The sequence below is a fragment of the Vanessa atalanta genome, chromosome Z, assembly GCF_905147765.1.
Source record: "Vanessa atalanta chromosome Z, ilVanAtal1.2, whole genome shotgun sequence".
In the NCBI taxonomy this organism is placed as follows: domain Eukaryota; kingdom Metazoa; phylum Arthropoda; class Insecta; order Lepidoptera; family Nymphalidae; genus Vanessa; species Vanessa atalanta.
This window is the reverse complement of record NC_061902.1, coordinates 14144076-14164702: the sequence shown is the minus strand read 5'-3', so window position 1 is coordinate 14164702 and position 20627 is coordinate 14144076. Positions and strand designations below refer to the sequence as shown.

Genomic DNA, 20627 nt, shown 5'->3' with positions numbered 1-20627 from the left:
TTACGTAGAGAAGGTGCCACTTATAACTTTTAATAGTTTTTAAATATGATATTGATTTTAATTGTAATAACCTGCCAATTTTAAGGTGCTTGTCTTTTAATTATTTCGAAAATGCGACGTAATTGGAGCTATTTCACGCTCCCTCTCCCACATACTTGTGCATGAACTACGTGTGATGGAACGTAAGAAATCATTGAGTGTTTGAGTAAATGGGATCGGATTTGGAGTTTTTGTGGTAAAACATTTATATAATTAAAACTAAATTATTCATAAGACTCTCTAAAAAACATTCGGTAAACTAGTTAACTTGTGTGACGTACATTCCACGAGCGAAGCGGTTCGTTCGCAAATAATGCACACGCAACGCCTTTTAACGTTAGGAGAGCAATGTTATGCGCTTACGCGTAAGGATGACTAAAAAGTTTAAACATAGAAAAAGAGTAGCGATTGTATAATTTTAATTGTATAAAGTAAATTACGAAAATTATTCAGAACAAATAATCATCGTTTACAAATTTAATATTTGTAAATTTCTGTGGTTTTACATAACAGTTTACTAAATTTTACTGGGTGAATGGGAGAATTATCTATACTTTGACTATATATTCACATTTGTGGCCTCTAGTTTTGAGAAAGTATTCGTTCATATTTTTCAAAATACGCTTCAATTTTTATTTTTTGTATGCTTTATACTTGTAGCTTTGGACAATGAACAAAAAAGACCAAATAAAGTGATAAAAGTAAGTGAACTTTAAGTAATAAAGGGTGGCGGTGCCACATCGTCGGATATTGTGCGGCCTTTCCTGTACTAGTATTACGTCATATCAAAGCTGCATCCTTTTGTTTATTACATAGGTATTTGCGCCAATCTCGTCACAGGTTAGTAAATATTTTCATACTTGCAAGATATTTATTTTTCTATGCAATAATCTAATTTATATTTAGGTCGAGATGTTTTCAAATTATATCGTTTCATTCGCGCATTTTCTTAAAACATCAAAAATATCAACCAAATAATCCCAATACAAAATGTTAATATGAAAAAAAAAACCTTTTACTTTAAGTTTTCCTGAATTAGAGGGAAAACTATGAAGAGGTAGCAAGTAGCGATATGTACTCAAATAAATTGATAGGTACCTAATACTTAGTGGATTTTAAATTTGAAAATCCCTTACTTTAACAAATTAGGTAAGAAAAGTACGCTTAATAAAATTATCATAGTGAGATCGGATTGGAGAGCCGATGGCTTGACATAACTAAATACGTTATTTATATATATTTAAGTTTGGTTTGTTATTCAGACAGGTTCATAAAATATTTTCATTATCTATAATTTATAAAATTATTTCTAAATTATATTTTAGACTAGGCGGGTAACCAACTTCAAAGGAAATTTCATTTACTTTAACAATCCTACACACAAACGGCCAAACGTAATTACAGGCGTAATATTACTTATCTCGTTAAGTTATTTTTATATTCTTTATATAAATACGCCTCTAGCAAGTTATAATCTCCTAGATTGTTTTTTACAATACTGTAATACCAACTTGTAAACATTGACAGTACGATAAAGAATCCCTTAATATTTAGCTGTTAGTTATTTTTATTGGCACTTTGCAAGCCATAACAATATCGGTTAGGCTATAAGTTAGTGTTAATATTGCCAATGTGTTTAAGTTTAGGTTTTGTACTTAGGTTGCCTTTAATTTATAATAGGTAGGATTTAGTGATTCAAGAATGACTAGTCTGGACTAGCTCGTATGGACAGACTAGAAATATATTTCTTAAAGCATGAATACAATATAATTCGGCGAAATGCAATCCCTTAGGGCTAGAGACGAGCTCCCTGTACTTACTAGCTGGCAAGGAAAATCTGCTTGAATTTATTCCTCAGACGTTGGTTCTGTACCCTATATAAATCTATTATTTCAGGCTAAACACGTATAAATATAGCATATGTCGAATTATGTTTTAAATATTGATATTATTATTTTTATAGAATTGTGTTTTTAAAATATTTTTTGTTGTCTTTAAAATTCAGCCAATCACAATCCGCTGCTTACGGGCATATCATATAAATCATGTATAAGTTGTGGATGTTTGTATATTATTTTGAAATAATATACGTTGTCACCATTAAAGCTGTCATATAGATGTACATATTTTGCCGTGGATAAGGTTTTTATATTAACCACTAGACAGGTCTGCGGATCATCGACGTCTGTGGCGTTTAATTGATCACGATGAAAATGAGTATAAATTTGAGCACGGAAAATATTTAAATTTAAAAACGCATTACGGCACCATGCCGTACCTATATTACGTATAGTATTAATTAACGACCTAATTTTAAAAATTACCTGATTATTGATCTGCTATTCGATAGCAATGTTGCTTGCTGTTGCTGAAGATCTGGATTCTGCTACCTAGATACATTATGCATACAAGCTAATCTGAGAGTATAAAAATCTTTACATTTCAACGTGTGCTATTTTCTTATATTTCTAAAAGGGTTTTCTAATTTCTAAAAGCCTTTGTTCCAAGTTCCAAGCATAAAATATTTATAGTGGCTAAATATTTATTGAATAGCGTCTTCTGAGTAATAATATTAGATGTTAGTAGCATTTTAATTATGATATAAATTAATAATTTAAGCCGAGGAATCCTTTAAGTAAAACCAACTAGAGTTTTTTTATAAAGTGGTACAGAAATATTTTATATACTTTTAATTTTTATGAAAATTAATTTGTGAGAATGTTATAAATTAATTAATCGCATTCATTTCGATTTTACTTACGATTTGATAAAAAGATAGTCATAATTAATATAATAAATTACGCATTCATTTTAAAATCAATCAAAATAGACTTTATTGCAGTAGGCTTTTACAAGCACTTAAACTTCCAACGGTTCGGAATATAGTAGATTCTACCAAAAAGAACCGGCTGTAAACTCTGTAGTGACTGTTTACCAATATTTAAAATTTAAACAAAATGATGTCAAATAAATATAATTAAATTTATAAATTATAATCTGCCTGGACGTCAATACTACTCGATATTAAATCCTTACTTACAAAATTGCTGATTTTGATTACTGCTTAGTGTGAAACTCAATATCTATCATTCTACTAAGAATATTATATTTCAAATAATTTCATAAATGCTATGCTATTTCTTTTTAACCTCAGTAGTTCATGTTTTCTCGACGTTAGATTTTTTTTTTTATTTTGATATGTTTACGAAATATTCGAAGTCGCATTTCATTTTAGAGTTCCCTCGTGTTATCAATGTAGAACAAACATAACCTATTAACAACACCAACGACGTGTATACAACAGTTGCCGCAAGTGAAGACATGGTAAGTTTTTGGTTCAATTGCTTCCGTCCTGGAATTTCAATATTAATTCTCGTGGCCGACCGGGGACGAAATTCAATAAGAATTAATTGAAAGCCACAGTGGGAGCGGATTTATCTTAAGCCATTGCAGAATTAGCAGCACCCTTCAATGGTATTAATTCAATTACGTCAAATGAGAAAGTTAAAAAGTTGAAAATTGTATACCATATAAACCCGGTGAATAAATACAACTACGCGTTAAAACCCGCCTTATCTTGTGATGAAAAGTGGATCTTCAATGATGATCAAAAAAGTTAGCCGAACACAATTGAGACAGCAAAACCACATCCCTAACGAAAATTATGTGTTAAGGAACTACATGTGAGTGCATGATGGATCTGTATCGTTATTGTTCACAATTATAAATGCTTGTTGAGACATGGTACAATCACTACTACAGTGATATTGTGTGAAGGATTACAAATGAAAATGGTCGAACTCGCTGTTAAGGAACTGAGACTTATCAATTGGTCCAGTCTACTTCTGTCCGACAACTTTCGTTCACATACCGCATAAGAGATCCTTCCAAAACAACAGGACATACGACTCTCCATCATCCACCAAAATGATCAGACCTCGCTCAAAAAGTTTTCTATTTTGTTTGGAGTTTGGAAATCCTTTCATTGTGGAAAAAAATTAAAACCGACGAGGCGATGAAAAACGCCTTTAGAAAGTTCGTCGATTTCCGTACCGGAGGATTTCTATAGCAGAGGTGTCAATGAACTTCCATAAAAATGGCAAAAGTGCATCGACAGCAGCAGGCAATACTTTTCTTAATTAAACTAATTATTTTCCATGTTAATTTTTACCAAATAATGTCAATGTCATAGTTAAGGATCTAATACTTCCTCATAAAAACGTATTCGTACAGTTATGCTTGAAAAATGGAATAGTTATTTTAATTAATTTGTGTTGAAATCTTACATACTAACGATAGTCATTTGTTAATTAAACTTACCTTATTTTTATTGTGCACGTGCTGAGACTGTGAGTGATAATCGGAGTCGATCTCAGGCTCACTGAAGTAGTTCTGTTCCTATAAACGAAAAAGGCTATATAATATAAATTTAATGGTATTAGTACATTACAAGTAAATTGTCGAGAGATTACTTCTTTTTTTATAATATATACTTTATCTCTAAAGTCAGTTTTGTTAATTAGAAGAAAAATAATATTATATAGTTTGTACATCAAGGCCTTAACTATATACAAATAAGAACTAAAAACAGTTACTGTATAAATCATAGCCGCGTGGGATCGTGACAATAATGCTAGCAGCATTTCCCCGTTAGATCGCAATTCCGATCCCCTGGGCCAAAAAATGAAAAAAACCATCCAGCCACCAGGTGAGATATAACAAAATATGATGAATTTCTTTCAAATGCAACAGAGGCCATTGTCAATGGAATTTAATCAGCTACGCCCGGAATTTTGGATATAAGTGTATTCGTAAATAGAAGTGGCAGCTTCTATTCTCTCATTCTAATAAACAGTTACTGATGGCAACTAATGCAACAAGCTGAGGCTAGAAAGATACTTTCGGGAGCACATGATTCTAACTTCCTAAAGTCTTGACTGTGACTGATAACTTCTGGAAAGAACAACCAATATTTTTTTTGTTTTCCCGACCAATCATTCAAAACTGTAGATTAAAATCGAAGCTAACGAGTCACCAGTAGTCATTTGAACATTAAACGTAGATAGTTCTTTCTAAATGCCCGAATCGAATGAGCAAAAGCCGTTACCAGAAATAAGTAACAAATCCCTTTCCTTATTCTCTTAAGCTGATCCCCCAGCCACGCAATTTTTTTTTTTGATCAATGATGGAGATAAGAAATTATTTTGGCCTCATCTCATATAAAGGAAACAGTGTTAAGAGTCGCAGCCGCCGCGGCCGAAGCTGAAGTGAAATTGCGTCTTTGACCCATTTGTAGTTGAAATACTTGGACCTCGGAGTACGAGTGCAAAAAACTTCATTAAATGTATAATATCTTGCTTTATTGCCCCTTAACTAAGTCCTTATAAATATTATAAAAGTCCTAAAATACATGACGATGTACAATACATGACGGAATGAGCAAGGAATGATTCCCGAATTGGAATTGTCGTAAAAATCTATTTTGTTAAAAAATATTAAAATCATTTGATTAAGGATACGAACTTTATTAAATTTAATACCAAACGTCTCCGACTTCAAAGTTACTATTAATGAATCTTAATCAAGTTTTATTATAACGGTCTTAGCTGTATATCAAAAATAAAGTCAACTAAATCTTTTATATACTAAAACGTCCGGGTTATATGACTGGGGAATACAGAATGTATACACTGAAGCATCTTGTATCTGTCGCACGGTTGGCAAGTTTCACCTACGGGCCGAGGGTGAAGAAGTCGTTGAAAAAGTAATCATAACCATCAAACACAGCAAAGCAATAATTGAGCAAAGCAATAATTGAACCCGATGTCATAATAAATAAATAAATAAATATTCGACAACATCCAATACATTGCTCTGATTACAATGTAAGTAGCTAAAACTCTTGTGTTATTGAAAATCAGAGTTACGACGGTGCCACAAACACCCAGACCCAAGACAACAAAGAAAACTAGTCAACTTTTTCCACATCGATTCGGCCGAGAATCGAACCCGTATATAAAACCTCGGAAGATATTTCAAAGCTGTAGAAAACGACGTTTAAATCAAACGAGATAGATAATTATGTTAACAAATATTTCAATGAAAATATAGTCTCAAAATATTTCATGCTTATTTTCCGATGTTTACTTAGCCGATGGAAAGTATGCAAATTTGATATTTTTATCTTAAAAGGTCAAAACGAACACAACGTTAATACACTTATACAATAATAATTAAAACTAAAAGTATGACATCAATAGATGCTATTATTATACCTTTGTTTTGAACAATAAGGTTTCTTTACCCTTCTACAATTCCTTATTGACTTTCATACCATATCGTAAAAAGTCATGCATATTCTTACAATTGAAGAAGGAATTCTGACATACAAATCTTAGATTCCTCCATACGAATTGCTAATAGCAAAGCTACAAACTTATTATTACATTATATAACTAACAGTTCTTGATTTGTAAAAAACAAATTAACAGACGGTTAATGTCCCACTGCTGTTCAAAGGCCTCTTCCCCCTTTGTGGAGAAGGTTTGGAGCGTATTCCACAGCGCCCCAGATTACTGGGTTAAAATATTTTAATTTATAATACATTACTATTCCTCTCAACTACCTATATGCATTTTAAGTTTACGTCCAAAGTTCGAATAAAAACTTTGTCGACGTCCGTTATCGTTCAAAACGTCATTTTTTCGGAAACCCATACTGAAAATCGTAGAATATTCAAGCTGTTGATCAATTATGTTGCTTCAATTCGATGTCAAATCTTTGGTCTTTTGTCCTCTTGTGGTTGGAACAAACTATAGAATTATTCCATAATTATAATCAAAAAATGTACCCTAATGGGTACCACAAAAAGCTTGTAAATATAATCGCGTTTTGACAGCATTTGTCTAATCCTATTATTATTGGTATCCTATCTGGGCGGAAGATTGATAATGCACCTTGCAAAGCCTATCATGAAACCAAAATAACGCAAAGAGGATTTTGAACCACATAATATAATCTCGAACTTGAGAGGAACAACGAACGAACGGCGACTCAGGAGTTGGATCAGCTATTCACGGAAATGATGTGCACAAATGCAGAACATGGCCGACTTCGGTCAAATCGTCTCATTTTAAAACAAAGTCGAAAACCAATGAATATGATAATTATATCATTAAATGTAGCAAAGAGCAGTCACACCTTTTTATTTGTTGCTATCATAACAGTCAAAAAATTTATCTGTTGCAATATTAATTTCATATGTTTCCATTACACACTAATTGTTAATGTAAATATTATTAACCTTTATGAATTAAGGTTACAATCCCGAAAATCCATACACAACGTTGTAGCAGCGATGTTGAAGTATTAAGAATTGATTACGCTAAAATAATGATAATGATTGATGAATACTTACAGGGTCCCATGTAGATGAAGAGCAGCTTGAGCTCCCCGTCGGCATGGGAACCGACCCGACGCCCATCGCCCCCGGGAACGTACCGCCACCGATGTCTGTCGCTTCGAAAAGCCGCAGAACTGAACGGTCACGAATATCCCTTAGATGGGCCCTGCGAAAAGGCATTTACTATCAAAACTGAATAATAATCAAATTTACATTAAAACTTAAATGTAATAATGAGTTATAAATTTAAGACGCGTGACAAGATAACACAAATGCAAGGTGAATCTCGATCTAGCTTATATCTCCCTCCAACTAAACTTCATGTTATTATGACAAATGAATAGAAACTCTAGGGCATGATTTTCGAATCGAACTCACACTTAAAAGCATTCGAGCTAGTCCACTCGACAAAAGTTTTCGTTTAATAACCAAGAGTTATTAAATATATTTTTTTGTTTTAAATTTAAAGTTCGAGGTTGAGTTTGTCGTTCACTATATTGAGACGAACGAAGAGGTTTTAGTATAGATATCTGTGGTTAATTAATGACGGTGACGAAATTGGCAGAATAAAAAGAAACAACGTAATAATTTCTGAAAATAACTCGTTAAAATAGAAAAAGTCTGAATAAAGGATTGACCATACACAAGATGTATCATAGAATAAAATAAAAACAAACGTATTTTGGGTCGTAGTTTATTTTTTTTTTGAATACTGGACCGCATATTTTGAACATACGATATCTGTGTTCTAGCGTTTTTAAGGATATGGAGCGTGGGTTGTCGAGTGCACACGAGAGCAGAGGGGACACAAGTGGCCACGCTGAAGTGACGGTATGCATTCGATAGAATTACGTATTTAATTAACGACACTCAAAAAATTCTACTGAGACTGGAGGATAAATTGAAATCTAATTTATACATCTGTAAATTTCTCATTAAAATTTAATCAACCGCGTTCATTTCGCATTAAATATTGCTACTATAACGTTTATTTACATATATAAATATATATATATATTTTTATGTCTTTCAAAACAAATCCACGAATTTTATTTAGTACTTATAGAGCATATTTTTACCGGATGGACGCAAAATAGTTTCTAGTTTCAGAACTTACATACAATATAAGTATTTTTATTCATATCGTATTGTTAAAACCTTACGGAGTAATAGCTTTAACACCGAGAAGTTAGTACTGCGAGTTAGAGCGGTTAGAACTTTTTCATAACAATTATAACATTTAAAACAGAAGTGCGTATTTATAAAGTAAAAATTAAATATTAATATAATATTTTTAATATAGAGTTGAGAATAACGTACAAAAGTCCACGCCGGTAAAAGCGGATAGCCACAGAACTTCAAAGCATAAAAATTACTTAAAAGTGTCATTAAAAGTTAAAATAAATAAATTTAAGGGTATAGTCACTCAATAAATGGTACTGCGAAATGTAAAGCAATATTAGAGATATTAAAGTTACTCAAAACTAAAATTAAATATTTAGTTTTAGGGTAAAAAAATATTTTAACTGATACGCCGTTGAAAAACTTTTTAAGCACTTTTTTAGCCATCAGTTTCAATTATTTAATCACTTTACAAAATAATTTTGATAAAAACATCCTAATCAATTCAATATTTTACTATATTAGGACAGTAAATTTTTGATTTTATTTACAAAAATGTATATATAATAATTTTAAATTAGTGTAAAACTTACGGGCAACGTTCGTCGTGTATATGAACTATACCCTCTTTACGTTTCATCTTGGTTGGCAAGTTGAAACAACTCACACAGAGCCAAAAAGTTTTACCGCGCGAATCCAGCCTGAGAGTTGTAGCGTCACGAGAATCTGAAGTAATACTGTTCCGCGTGGGCCTTTCGACTACAGCGCAAGGGCGGGACCTCCCACATTTTACCTTGTCATAATTAAATAACACATTTTCCCATGTTTTAAGCTATGTAAATGTTTCATAGCTAAATATGGTTTTTCTAAGGCTTATTTGTAAAATATCTGAAATATACGTGGAAAATAACTTGTTTTTTTATAACTTTGTCTGAAATTATTCCGAGGTGAATTCTACGATAATCGAGTGATTGCCCGTAAATTTTAATAGCGTTTTTTTTAATTCAGAATTTATGTTTATTATAATAAATTAATTTTGAGTAATTTTGAGTATATTTAATTTAAATATGTGGTACATGTTTTATTATTTTAAAAGTATTTTTATATAGATACCCATTGGAGCCGCGTGGTGGAATATGCTCCAAACCTTCTCCTCAAAGGGAGAAGAGGCCTTAGCCCAGCTGTGGGAAATTTATAGGCTGCTAATATAGATATACTTTGTTCAGAATTACTATGCGCGTTAATATCGTAGGAGCACCGATGAGTTATCATCTGATTTATTTGTGTTTACAATTCATCTATAATCTGTGCAAGGGGTATCACCGTGCGTATCTGTCGACGAATTTCGACCGCATTTATATACACTACGGTACGATGGAGGAGCGTGGTGAACTAATATCTTGAATTATTATTTAATATGAAATATCGATTTTGGACAGTAGTAGGATATAATTAAATTTATTTATTGTAATTTTCAATCAAATCTTGTTGTTAAATAAATATGAAAAATATCAACGAATTTATCATTAAAAATAAAATCATCAAAAATATTATTTTGATGTCTTTCAATGATTATGAAACGTTCTTATTGATTTACAAGTTGAAGTTAAAAGAGAGCAAAGAAAGCAAATATATCGATGGTTACTCGTAACCCCGGCGTAGTACCGTTGTAGCACTTTTTCATGCGAGTCGCAATTAATATTCCGGAAAATCTTTTGATTATGTTATTACCATTTTACATGGCTTTAACGCGTAAATAAAGTCAACTGAGTGTACCGCAAAAGTTCTTTCCTCTAATAAACACATTTATACGATACCTTTATATTATGTTTGGAATTCTTGAAATTATTTCGAATAGCGATTCGCGATTAAGCGTTAAAACAAAACAAATGGTCGTTACATGGTTATACATATGGATTGAACTTTATTACAAAATGAAAGTATACGCGCTTTTTTAATATCGGTGGGATATTTCAATTAAGCTGACATTGCTCTCGGTACCGTTCAACGCTTTTTGGTATTTGAGAAAAACCGAACGCAAATGTTCAGGTATTCGATCCTTTTATCGCACATATACGTTTATTAAAAAAAGCTTTGTGATTTAGATTGTACCACAATGTTTTGTGTAAGTGGTATTTATTGAGATGAAACCGTTATCGATTAACGTTTTTTTATATTATTATTAAGCAGCCCGTAAATGTCCTACTGCTGGGATAAAGGCCTCCTCTCCCTCTGAGGAGAAGGTTTTGGAGCATATTCCACCACGCTGCTCCAATGCGGGTTGGCGGAATACACATGTGGCTGAATTTCGTTGAAATTAGACACATGCAGGTTTCCTCACGATGTTTTCCTTCACCGCCGAGCACGAGATGAATTATAAACACAAATTAAGCACATGAAATTTCAGTGGTGCCTGCTTGGGTTTGAACCAGAAAACATCGGTTAAGATGCACGCGTTCTAACCACTGGGCCATCTCGGCTCTCGATTAACGTAGGGTCTATTTTATAAGCACTCGCCAATTAAAAATTAAATTATAAATACAATGAAATTTTAAAAACGAAATTGAATTACTGTTGATTTAAATATTATATACATAGAAGTTGCGAAATTTTGAAACGAATTATTGCAAGTTCCAAACAAACATATTATTTTCTTGTCACACGCAAGGGTTGAAATTAAAGATTTCAGTAATATTTACCTTACATCCTCCAGTTCATAAAACATATCTTTCGTGTTTTCATGAATATAAATTTTGACGTTTTCACTGTCCATATATTGCATTGTGAGCTGCTTCGGAAAACTTCGAACAAATAGTGCCTTTACAGTGTCTATCGAAGTTATTTCATTCGGTAGCAAGGCTCGCTTTGTCTCATTTCTGTACTGAAGGAATACAAGACCTGGACAGAAACAAGACAGATTCTTAGTTTTATTAAACAAAACAGGATCAGATCTTAAATAAGCGATTATACTATATAAGCTTTGAATACACACCGAGCGGCCTCTCGAGTGTTTTCGAAGGTGTTCGGACGACGGGGAGAGAAGAACGTTGCTTGCCACCACGGCGAAACCCCGTGGATGAAGTCTCGACTTCCGACATGACCCCGGGGTCGTCATCGAAAAGCAAGGCATTGTTCGGCGGCGGATAACGCGGTAGAGGAGGCTGAAACCAAACCAGATGTACACATACATGCTTTGATGTTCTTAAAAATAGTAATTTAATTTATTTCCGGTTACAGAAACGAGTTGTATTGTTAAAGGATACAGAATTCTCAAAGTATTGTTTTTTTTAATATGGATTATAAGGCTACGAAAAACGGATAATAGTGTAATTGTATAGATATACTATGATAGATATGACCAATAAAAAAAACAAGTTAATTACATAGATACACCAATTAGATAACTCTCTCTACTCTCCACTCGTACTATCCGCAATGTAATTTTAATGCAATGAACAATTGGTTTTATTATAACACACAACCGACACATCGCGCTCGCTGTACATTTTTTTCCAAACCGCATATCAAACTTTATCACAAGTTAACGCATGTTATAAGCAATTCTTGATAGGGAATAGACATGAGATTAATAATACAATAATACGCACGTAGCGTAGCTTTGTATTTTATAACATTTAAAACTTTTTGCGATAATAATTGAAATAAGAAATGAATTGGTTCTAATGTCAGCATTGGTAATGAGATTTGTTAGTTGCTATTAGCATTGACTTAAATTTGTATGTTAGTTTTTTTAGTTATTTAGCGTTGAATGTACAAGTCTGTACCTTTCTCAAACGAGGATCTAAAAATTTCTGTTTCATGTCGCGATATTTAGTGACAGTTGAATACTCTGGTTTTATTGTAGGCATCTCCGCAGCGCAGGGTGGCTGAAGTATTATTATATAAAATAATATGTATATAAATTAAACATAAGTTATTTAAATTAAGAAAAATATATTTTAAATTACTAACTAAGAAAAAAATAGAAGTGTTAACTTTCTGAACTTTTCTCAATCGGTTGAAATTAAAAAAGATACTATAAGTTTATTTTATAACTATGAATGAAGACTTACCTCGATGTCAATTGTACTGATATGTCCTGGATGATGTTGGTGCATGTAAATATTATGATTGCCTGCAAGAGTGTGTCGCCTCGGGTCGTCTCGGCGAGAGGGTCGTCCACGTGTAAGTCCACGGCTGGCTTCCCCGTCTGATAGTCCACCTGTTCGATGTAATTGAAATGAATATACATATAATTAGATTTTAATTAATCTTATTAATATACATATTTTTACAATAGTTATTAGAATAAAATATAGTGTAGAATTTACCATATCGGTAATGAATTAATTTTTATTACAAATGATCTTAATTGTCTTAAAACAACATAAATATGGAACTCTAAGTGAGTAAAATACGTCTCTTATTTAAAATTACATCTTTATTCTTGAAGTAATAATGCAAAAACCATTATCAAAATATAAAAACTCGCTTTACGGCCTTCCATAGTGACAAGATATTTTTTAATCAAAATCTAAAAAATATTATCGATATTTGTGACAATTCGACATAACTTTGAAAAATAGTGAAATTGCTGTCGGAACTTAGTGATTAAAATTCATACAAAAATAAGTATATATGTGTATATATACGAGTATTATTACTAAAGATATATCAGTCAGTTGTTTGTATTTCTTGTTATAGCGTAAGTATTATCAAATGTTTCGCCTTACACTAAAATTAAACTTCTATTTAAAAAAAAAAACTTTATAGTTATTCGTAAAATGAATATTGTCAAAATATACACCCGGATAGCTCACCGTGTATCATAAACGTCGATATATCACCAATAATGACATAACTAATCACTTAACAACAATGCTTGAAATTATTATATTAGGACGTGAAGGTTGAGCGAGCCGCCGTAATTATAACCACAAGGAAACAAACAGTTTAGTGACCGTGGTTATGTATTTGACGCGGCAAGTCTAATTATTATTACTGCCAATATTCATCAGCGGTCAGCATTTATTAGATTATCGATTAGTTAATATACGTCCATATTATTTAACTAAGACGGACAGTAAATTTTAATCAATGAACACGGTTTAATTTCAAACAATTCACACTGACGAGGGGACGGTTCAGGTGGTGCGAGTTGCGGGCTTTCATTTCACGTGCTTATAGTGTATGTACCTTCAATCTCTCGAAAACATAGCCGAGTTTGCTTCAACAATTTCGAGATTTGGCTCGTACCCATACTATAGTTAAGTCCGTAAACCGATACGCCGCCCAGACCGGGGCCGGCCCTTCGTAAGATATTTTTTATTCTATTTTACTTTGGTTTACTTAACAGTACGGTTTTATGCTCCGGGTTTCGGTATATGAATAGACTGGAATATACAGATATTTGCTAGATACCGTTTTCTTGTGTATATAAGTTATTTGAAGTTATCTATGAACTAACCTAACCTAAACCGTTGGTTCACTTGAAGAGATACCTATGTAACAATAAGGTCGCAAAAACGCCTCTTTTATTTAAGCTGTATCCATGTTGTATTTATCTATTTTCTCTCTGTGATGTATAATAAAGTGTATAGTTATTTAACGTGATCTTGGACTGTTCTATTTAGAAATCTTCGTTCAAGCAAACGCATGACTTTCAATAGTGTTCCATTTGAATAATTATGATCATCATTTTGATACTAATTTAAATAGAATCGCGATAAGAAACAATGCAATTGATAAAAATAAAAATTTGGACATTTACAAAAGTGAATTATTAAAATTAAAAGTTTTAACTTGGTAAATACTTTACACTGTAACCTAATTCAATACATTTTTTTCTTGATTTTCTAAAAAACTACAGCATAACTAAATATTTCTCTTTTATTTGATCGTTGGCTGTCTCGAATGTCCTTATCACTTATTACTGAGAGACGACTTAGTTCTTAACTAATGTGTGAGTGAGTATTTCGTTGGTGATCTAATAAATAAATATGCAAGTGAGTAACTTTCTACTTGTCATTGTTAGGAATGGGTTCTATTAAAAATCTGTGTTAGGTTAGGTTACGTTACACACCTAGCTAATACTAGTTTACTTTACCTCACTTTTAGTTTACGTTACCAAACAAAATGTCATTTCGTTTTTTATTTTATTATTGCCTTATTTGATTTTCGTCTTCTTACTATGTCTTATTTGGTCATTTTTATTGTATTTCTTTCTTTCGAATAGACGATCCTTACAGTGTGATTAAGATCTAATATTGTTATAAATACATCTGCACAACGTTGCAGTACGTCGGTTGAACACACGGTGAGCGGGTACGATCCGAGGGTATAAGTCAGTGCAGTGATAATTTAATTGTAAACTGTCTAGTATGATTTTCCTATCTTGGGGGAAGGGCGTGGTTAGCCTAGCGATGGATATTTACAGACTGATTTCTTTACTGGCCTGTTATTTCTATTTCGTATTTATAGTTTAATATATATTTTATTACAGAGCCATTGCATACGCATTATGTCTAATTTTCTTACGAGCTTTGGTTCGGAGTTTTAACAGATTTAGAAAAATTGGCTTCTAAAATGCAGCCGAGATTTTCCTGTGATTGGTCATCTGCTGTAAATTCCTGTGAGCATGCGCAAATACGACCAGTTGTAAAGACCTCTGAGACGATTTATATCTTGCAGTTTCACGGTTCAAAGTTTGGTTTCTCTGTCGTTTCCATGGAAACGTACACTTGCAAATATGGTCGACGTTCAACAAGTAAACATGTAATGTGATTTTTTATATAAAAAACTTGTTGTCGAGTGTTTGTCATCAATGTGAATAATATTTTTATTCTAAGCTTGTTATTACGTAGAATGTTTTAATATTTCCTTTTGATTTATATTTTTAATATGAAATATTATCAAAATAATGAAGGATTATTGCTGAACATTAAAAATATGTCAATATTGTTCAATTTTGATTGAGTAATAACAATTAAAAAAGCTATTACATAAAACAAAATTGTTATTGTATATTTATATATAATAAATTTAAATCGCAAGTAAACCAAGGTACGCGACTGTGCTTTGTAAATGGGAGGCGTAGCCGGTTTTCAATTAATCATAGAAACGCCTCTTTTCCCCCCAGCTATATGTTACCTCCCAAAACTGCAATTTCTATGAAAAGGATACGGATTTTGGTCAAGGTCATTGTCAGTGCAGACAACGAGATCAATGAAATCGATTTTAATTACGAAATATACATCGAATTCAGACTGAAATTTCGTACGAAAATTCCGAAACACTAGTTGAATATTAGTTATTTAGAAATGTCCTATGTTCGAGTACTAGTGTTTCAATTACAAATATAAATAAATGACAACTGTAAAATTGGCATGATGGAAAACAAATGTAATTAGTACAATGTACTGAATTATCAAAATTAGTAAAATGCAATGTCGACATATTTTGTTTGTATCGAAGATGTAAATATAGCGATGAATACACATGCTGCATAGATGTTGCCGAGCGGTTAAAATACAACGAAAAATCCAATCGCATTTTACGCACGATTCTGTCCGAGTATTTACTATTGATATTCCCGATAGTAATATTTATCTAAGTATGTGACACCGTAGAATTGCAAATTCGCTAGTTTTCTATACATATAATAAAATTGGAGTGTCTGTTTGAAAATAAAATGCGCTAAGTACTACCTCATAGGTGAAGTGGAAACGTGTGCATATTATGACGCTTACAAAATTTTAACGCGCTATATCTCAGTTACAATTACTCTAAGAAAAAAAAGTATAAATACATTTTTAATAGAAAATTTTACAAGCTTTAATTTTTGTCTGAAGTAATTTTGCGTTAAAACCTACCGTTTTCCTGAAACTCGCGAAAAAACATTTTTTTGTCGGGATTTCCGACCTTTGACCTCAAATAAAAAAAAACCAGGTACTGGAATGATTCGGAACTTCTGAATATTATTTTTAATTATGTTTTAAACAGAAAGCATTTTCAGGTTGTTGTAAATTTTTTTAATTTTAGTCCTCTTTTTTGGTCTAATTTGACCGGACTATCGGTGTTCGTCTTAGAGTAAGTTAGTGTGTAGCTCAAACTGACTCAACAATATGTACATATATAATACAACGATAAAAAAAATTTACAGTTAATTAGCTAGATTTATTATAAATTCATAAAGCTTGCAGTTATTCAAACAAACAAATATCAGTGTGCTGAAACCATAACCAGAAGAAGAATCCATCCTATTTTAAATCTATCGTGATGTCGTAACAACTGGCACAATTACTTCTGTAAGCAATCCAACTATATTAAACCCATTTAAAGTATTAAACCTGAATATAGTTCTATCGATTTCCTTGTAAGAAGTATAATTTAAAAATGTATTGAGAGGTAGCAGAGTGTGACATACTTCAATTATGTGTTTATCCATTTAATAATTTTTGCTTGACATAATTATTTGTCTTCATTTTTATTCATTTTTGATTCATTGAAGTCTTATTATTATACTTATATTCTAAACAAATAAGGGAAACGTCCATTATATGTCGCTCGCATGCCTTTTGTATGCGTAATAATAAGAAAAAAACTTAATTTATTAATTTATTTTTTACATCTGCCGGAATACGCTTTCTTTTCAACTTATTAGGATTGTAATTTCATAGGCAGTCGGATTAATTTGATACTACTAATGGAACGTTGCATGGCATAGACTACAAGCACCGCCCATAAACATAGGCACTGTGATATTACCACTCGTCCGCACTTCGTCCATTACAAGGAACTAGCATGTTTCGTCATGTATATTTGTATTTACATTGTATTGCCGTTTCACGATAGAATAATTGTTTAATAGGTGACAATTTCCCAGCGGAACATGACAAAGACCCAATAAAAAATTCAAATAACGACGTCACGATGTACACAAATAGCTCGATTGCCTTTAACATGGTATATTTCTTTGACATTTAATCGATATGTTGACATTAAGTTATCAAATGTCCTTTACAATTTCCATCGGTATTATTTGATATTATATTGAAAGTTTGACATATATACCGACTTGATATAAACATTTAGTATTTTTTAAGTCTATATGAATGATTATTGATGATCAAATGTCTTTCAGAAGAAAATCGATTTTAAACACACGATTGATTCCAGACGAAGGAACTCTTCAACGGCAACAACAATAGCAGTCACGAAGTTTTATTCATAAAGAATAGTTTTAAATATGTTTTTACTGTTAAATTATTCTACTATTTTAGTAATGTCGTTCCAGACCATTTAATTCGCATAGTATGATTTTAGTACTAGCAGCGCTTTTTATATAAAAGAAAACTAATAAAGTGTTTTTTAAATCCGAGCCAAGTCGAGCTCGGTCGCTTGTATAAATGAGAGATTGAAGGGTAGATCACGCCAATAGCGCTTGAACCTGATATTGATTTAAGGCGCAATCATGAAAAAGGCTAATTAATTTAGATATTATTGCTTTTATTACTCAATACTGTGTTTTAAAGGTAACTTTATACACGTTTATGATCCGGCTTTTATGTAGTTCGCGTAGCATGTACTCGATTAAAAAGTTTGTGGAAATAAACGTTGGTTTAAATTGAATTTTCTATGAAATATATGAAATAAGTCTTCTAAGACTTTGATAATACTAGTGCTCTTGGAACTGACGTGGATTAAGATTTAACCGGTTTCAGGAAAGTGTTCTTTGTCTCTGCATTTTTCAGATTGATTTCTGGATACCGATTAAGGCGTTAACATTTCACTAGCGTTCCGCCCCGACTACGCACGGATACTAAAAGCACTTAGCAAGAAAGTGTTAAGTATTACCTTTATTTTTTATCATATATGAGTAATATAAATAATGGTTCGAGTTGAAATTATATCGTGAAAAAGGTTCAAAATTTATCCAACAATTAAAGATTAATTGGATAATACTGCCAATTTCAAAATATGTTTTTACAGCCAGTTATCCCACCACGCGTTTCGTATCGACCAATTTTTTCGTTACACATTATTTGGATATGATGATATTATCTTCTATAGAATGTATTCAATGCTGATGCTTGATTATAGTGTAAAATACAGCTTTCTCTTTCTCCGATGCTTTACGATCAAAACATTAAAATACTTAGAACCCATACTTTGTTTTAATATGCATTTATTTATATTCCGTTTGTGCATACAAATACTATAAATTTTCATTTTAAAGTTTATGCAGTCGTTCTGAACTCGGGACATCATTTTGATTCTTTGAGTTTTAAGAAAACGTCTGTGCGTGTCATACGCACGCATTTACAGTTACATGTGTGTGTGTACCAGAGCAAAGAAGGTATTTGATATTAATATCAATTTTGAAAGTAGTCTTTTCAACTTCAGAGGTACGGAACACCAATAATGAAGTTCAAAAATCAAATGACCTATGACAGCAGACGTTATTCGGTACCACGCTCCTTGTACGTTTAATGGAATCATTTAAGCCTTTGTAGTATATTTTTCTAAATGTCTGTAAATCTGTTATTTTTGCTAAACTTACGGTGAAAGCTCAGCCAAAGCAAAATATGTAGGTTTTTTTAGCATCGTCATGAATCCCGTCAAATTAAAGTAAAGTGTATTCGAGTAGGCTCTAACAATCATCTCGGATCGGCATCGTTTCCTAAAATATTCTACCGAGATTACTGTATTATGTGTTTATAATTGTAAATAACTAGATCAATGGTTTCAGCGAATCCGAAACTAACGAACAAACACACAAAACTTTATATTACAAAATAATATTCCATAAATAATTTTCTACGTCAAATATTGCAAGACTTCACAATGATTACCTCCATTTGTTTCAATGCACCTCATCAGTTCGTACGGTAAATTATAGCTTATTTAAGTGAAAACGAGACATGTGTTATTCCACTCAGTGATAGGAATCTTACATATGAGCAATTAGAAATTCCCCGTCGAACACACAACACGAGAATTTGTTGGCAATGAAATTATTGCCAGCAGCCACGTTGATCGATAGTATTCTGTTGCGGTTTTCAGATTGATACAGATACTGCGTGATTTAAAAAGATAAAAATGATGTTAACAATTTTTTTAAGAAAATCGGAACTATTTCTTGAACTATTTACATTTAAGAAAAAAAAAAATATAGCGCGATAATGTTACTAATAATAATAATAGTTACAATAGAGACAAAGGAAATCATATGATGTCCTTGAGAGCTCACATAGTGAGGGTTGCGAATTTGTATTCGATCATTATTATCATCTACTACTACTGAAATTAAAAATGGAACCTATGCCATTTCTAAAAAAATAAAACATTTTTTTAAACAACACTAGCAATGCCCTATTTTAAGGAATTATTAATATTCCTATTTACCCCTCGAACTAAGCCTAAATCTTGTGGTTGGAGTCAAGACGCCAATAGTTCAAGGGATGAAAAAAAAGTCTTAGGTTCGACTGTCAGAATCGAACCACCGACTTTTTTTTCACATGGCCCGTAAACTATTACGCTAGTTATTCAAAAAATAACGTCATAGATGCCATAAGATAGCCATTAAATAACAAAAAAATATAAATAAAGAGAATTCGAAAAGGAACGGACACACTATTCTGTAAGAATATGAACAATTTTAATTTGAAAAAAAAAAAAAAAATGTTCGTCTAGACTTATAATTTAGCATAATGCTTGCTTATAAGGAGGATACTATGGGTAATAATAATTATATTTTCGTAACATACATGGCTCTGTCCGTAAATTAAAAGTATCGCCTTGTTGCATGATAAATATCTGGTTGATTTCGCTCGCCGGTATTAATCAAGGGAGACTTGCTAGGTGGCCTACTAAGGCTGCAGATCAAATTCTTGGTTCGAAGCGATAATCAGTTATAGGAATTTTCTCTAATAAATCTCGCTATCATTTTAGTCGGTCGAGCGCCTTGCCCATATTGCACCTAGAAAGTTATTTTATATTACCACGCTATTTCAGTGCGTTTCATTGACATACATCAAACCTCAGTATGTTTGCTTACATCGTT

General features: G+C 32.1%; 1 protein-coding gene across 15 annotated transcripts in view; it reads right to left on the bottom strand.

The window, feature by feature from the left end:
• LOC125076197 (coiled-coil domain-containing protein AGAP005037) overlaps positions 1 to 20627 on the bottom strand; it is a 212572-nt gene that overhangs the window by 59806 nt on the left and 132139 nt on the right. For 14 of the 15 annotated variants that reach the window (XR_007120294.1, XM_047688242.1, XM_047688229.1 and 11 more), the window contains 6 exons: positions 12637 to 12785; positions 12349 to 12450; positions 11556 to 11724; positions 11263 to 11461; positions 7457 to 7607; positions 4360 to 4437 (listed from right to left, as the gene is read on the bottom strand). Coding sequence is in view for 14 of the 15 variants with exons in the window: in XM_047688242.1 (XP_047544198.1) it covers positions 4360 to 4437; positions 7457 to 7607; positions 11263 to 11461; positions 11556 to 11724; positions 12349 to 12450; positions 12637 to 12785 (848 nt within the window). In the remaining variant the exon portion in view is untranslated. The remainder of the gene's footprint in view (positions 1 to 4359; positions 4438 to 7456; positions 7608 to 11262; positions 11462 to 11555; positions 11725 to 12348; positions 12451 to 12636; positions 12786 to 20627) is intronic. The other variant, XM_047688236.1, reaches the window with a different exon arrangement.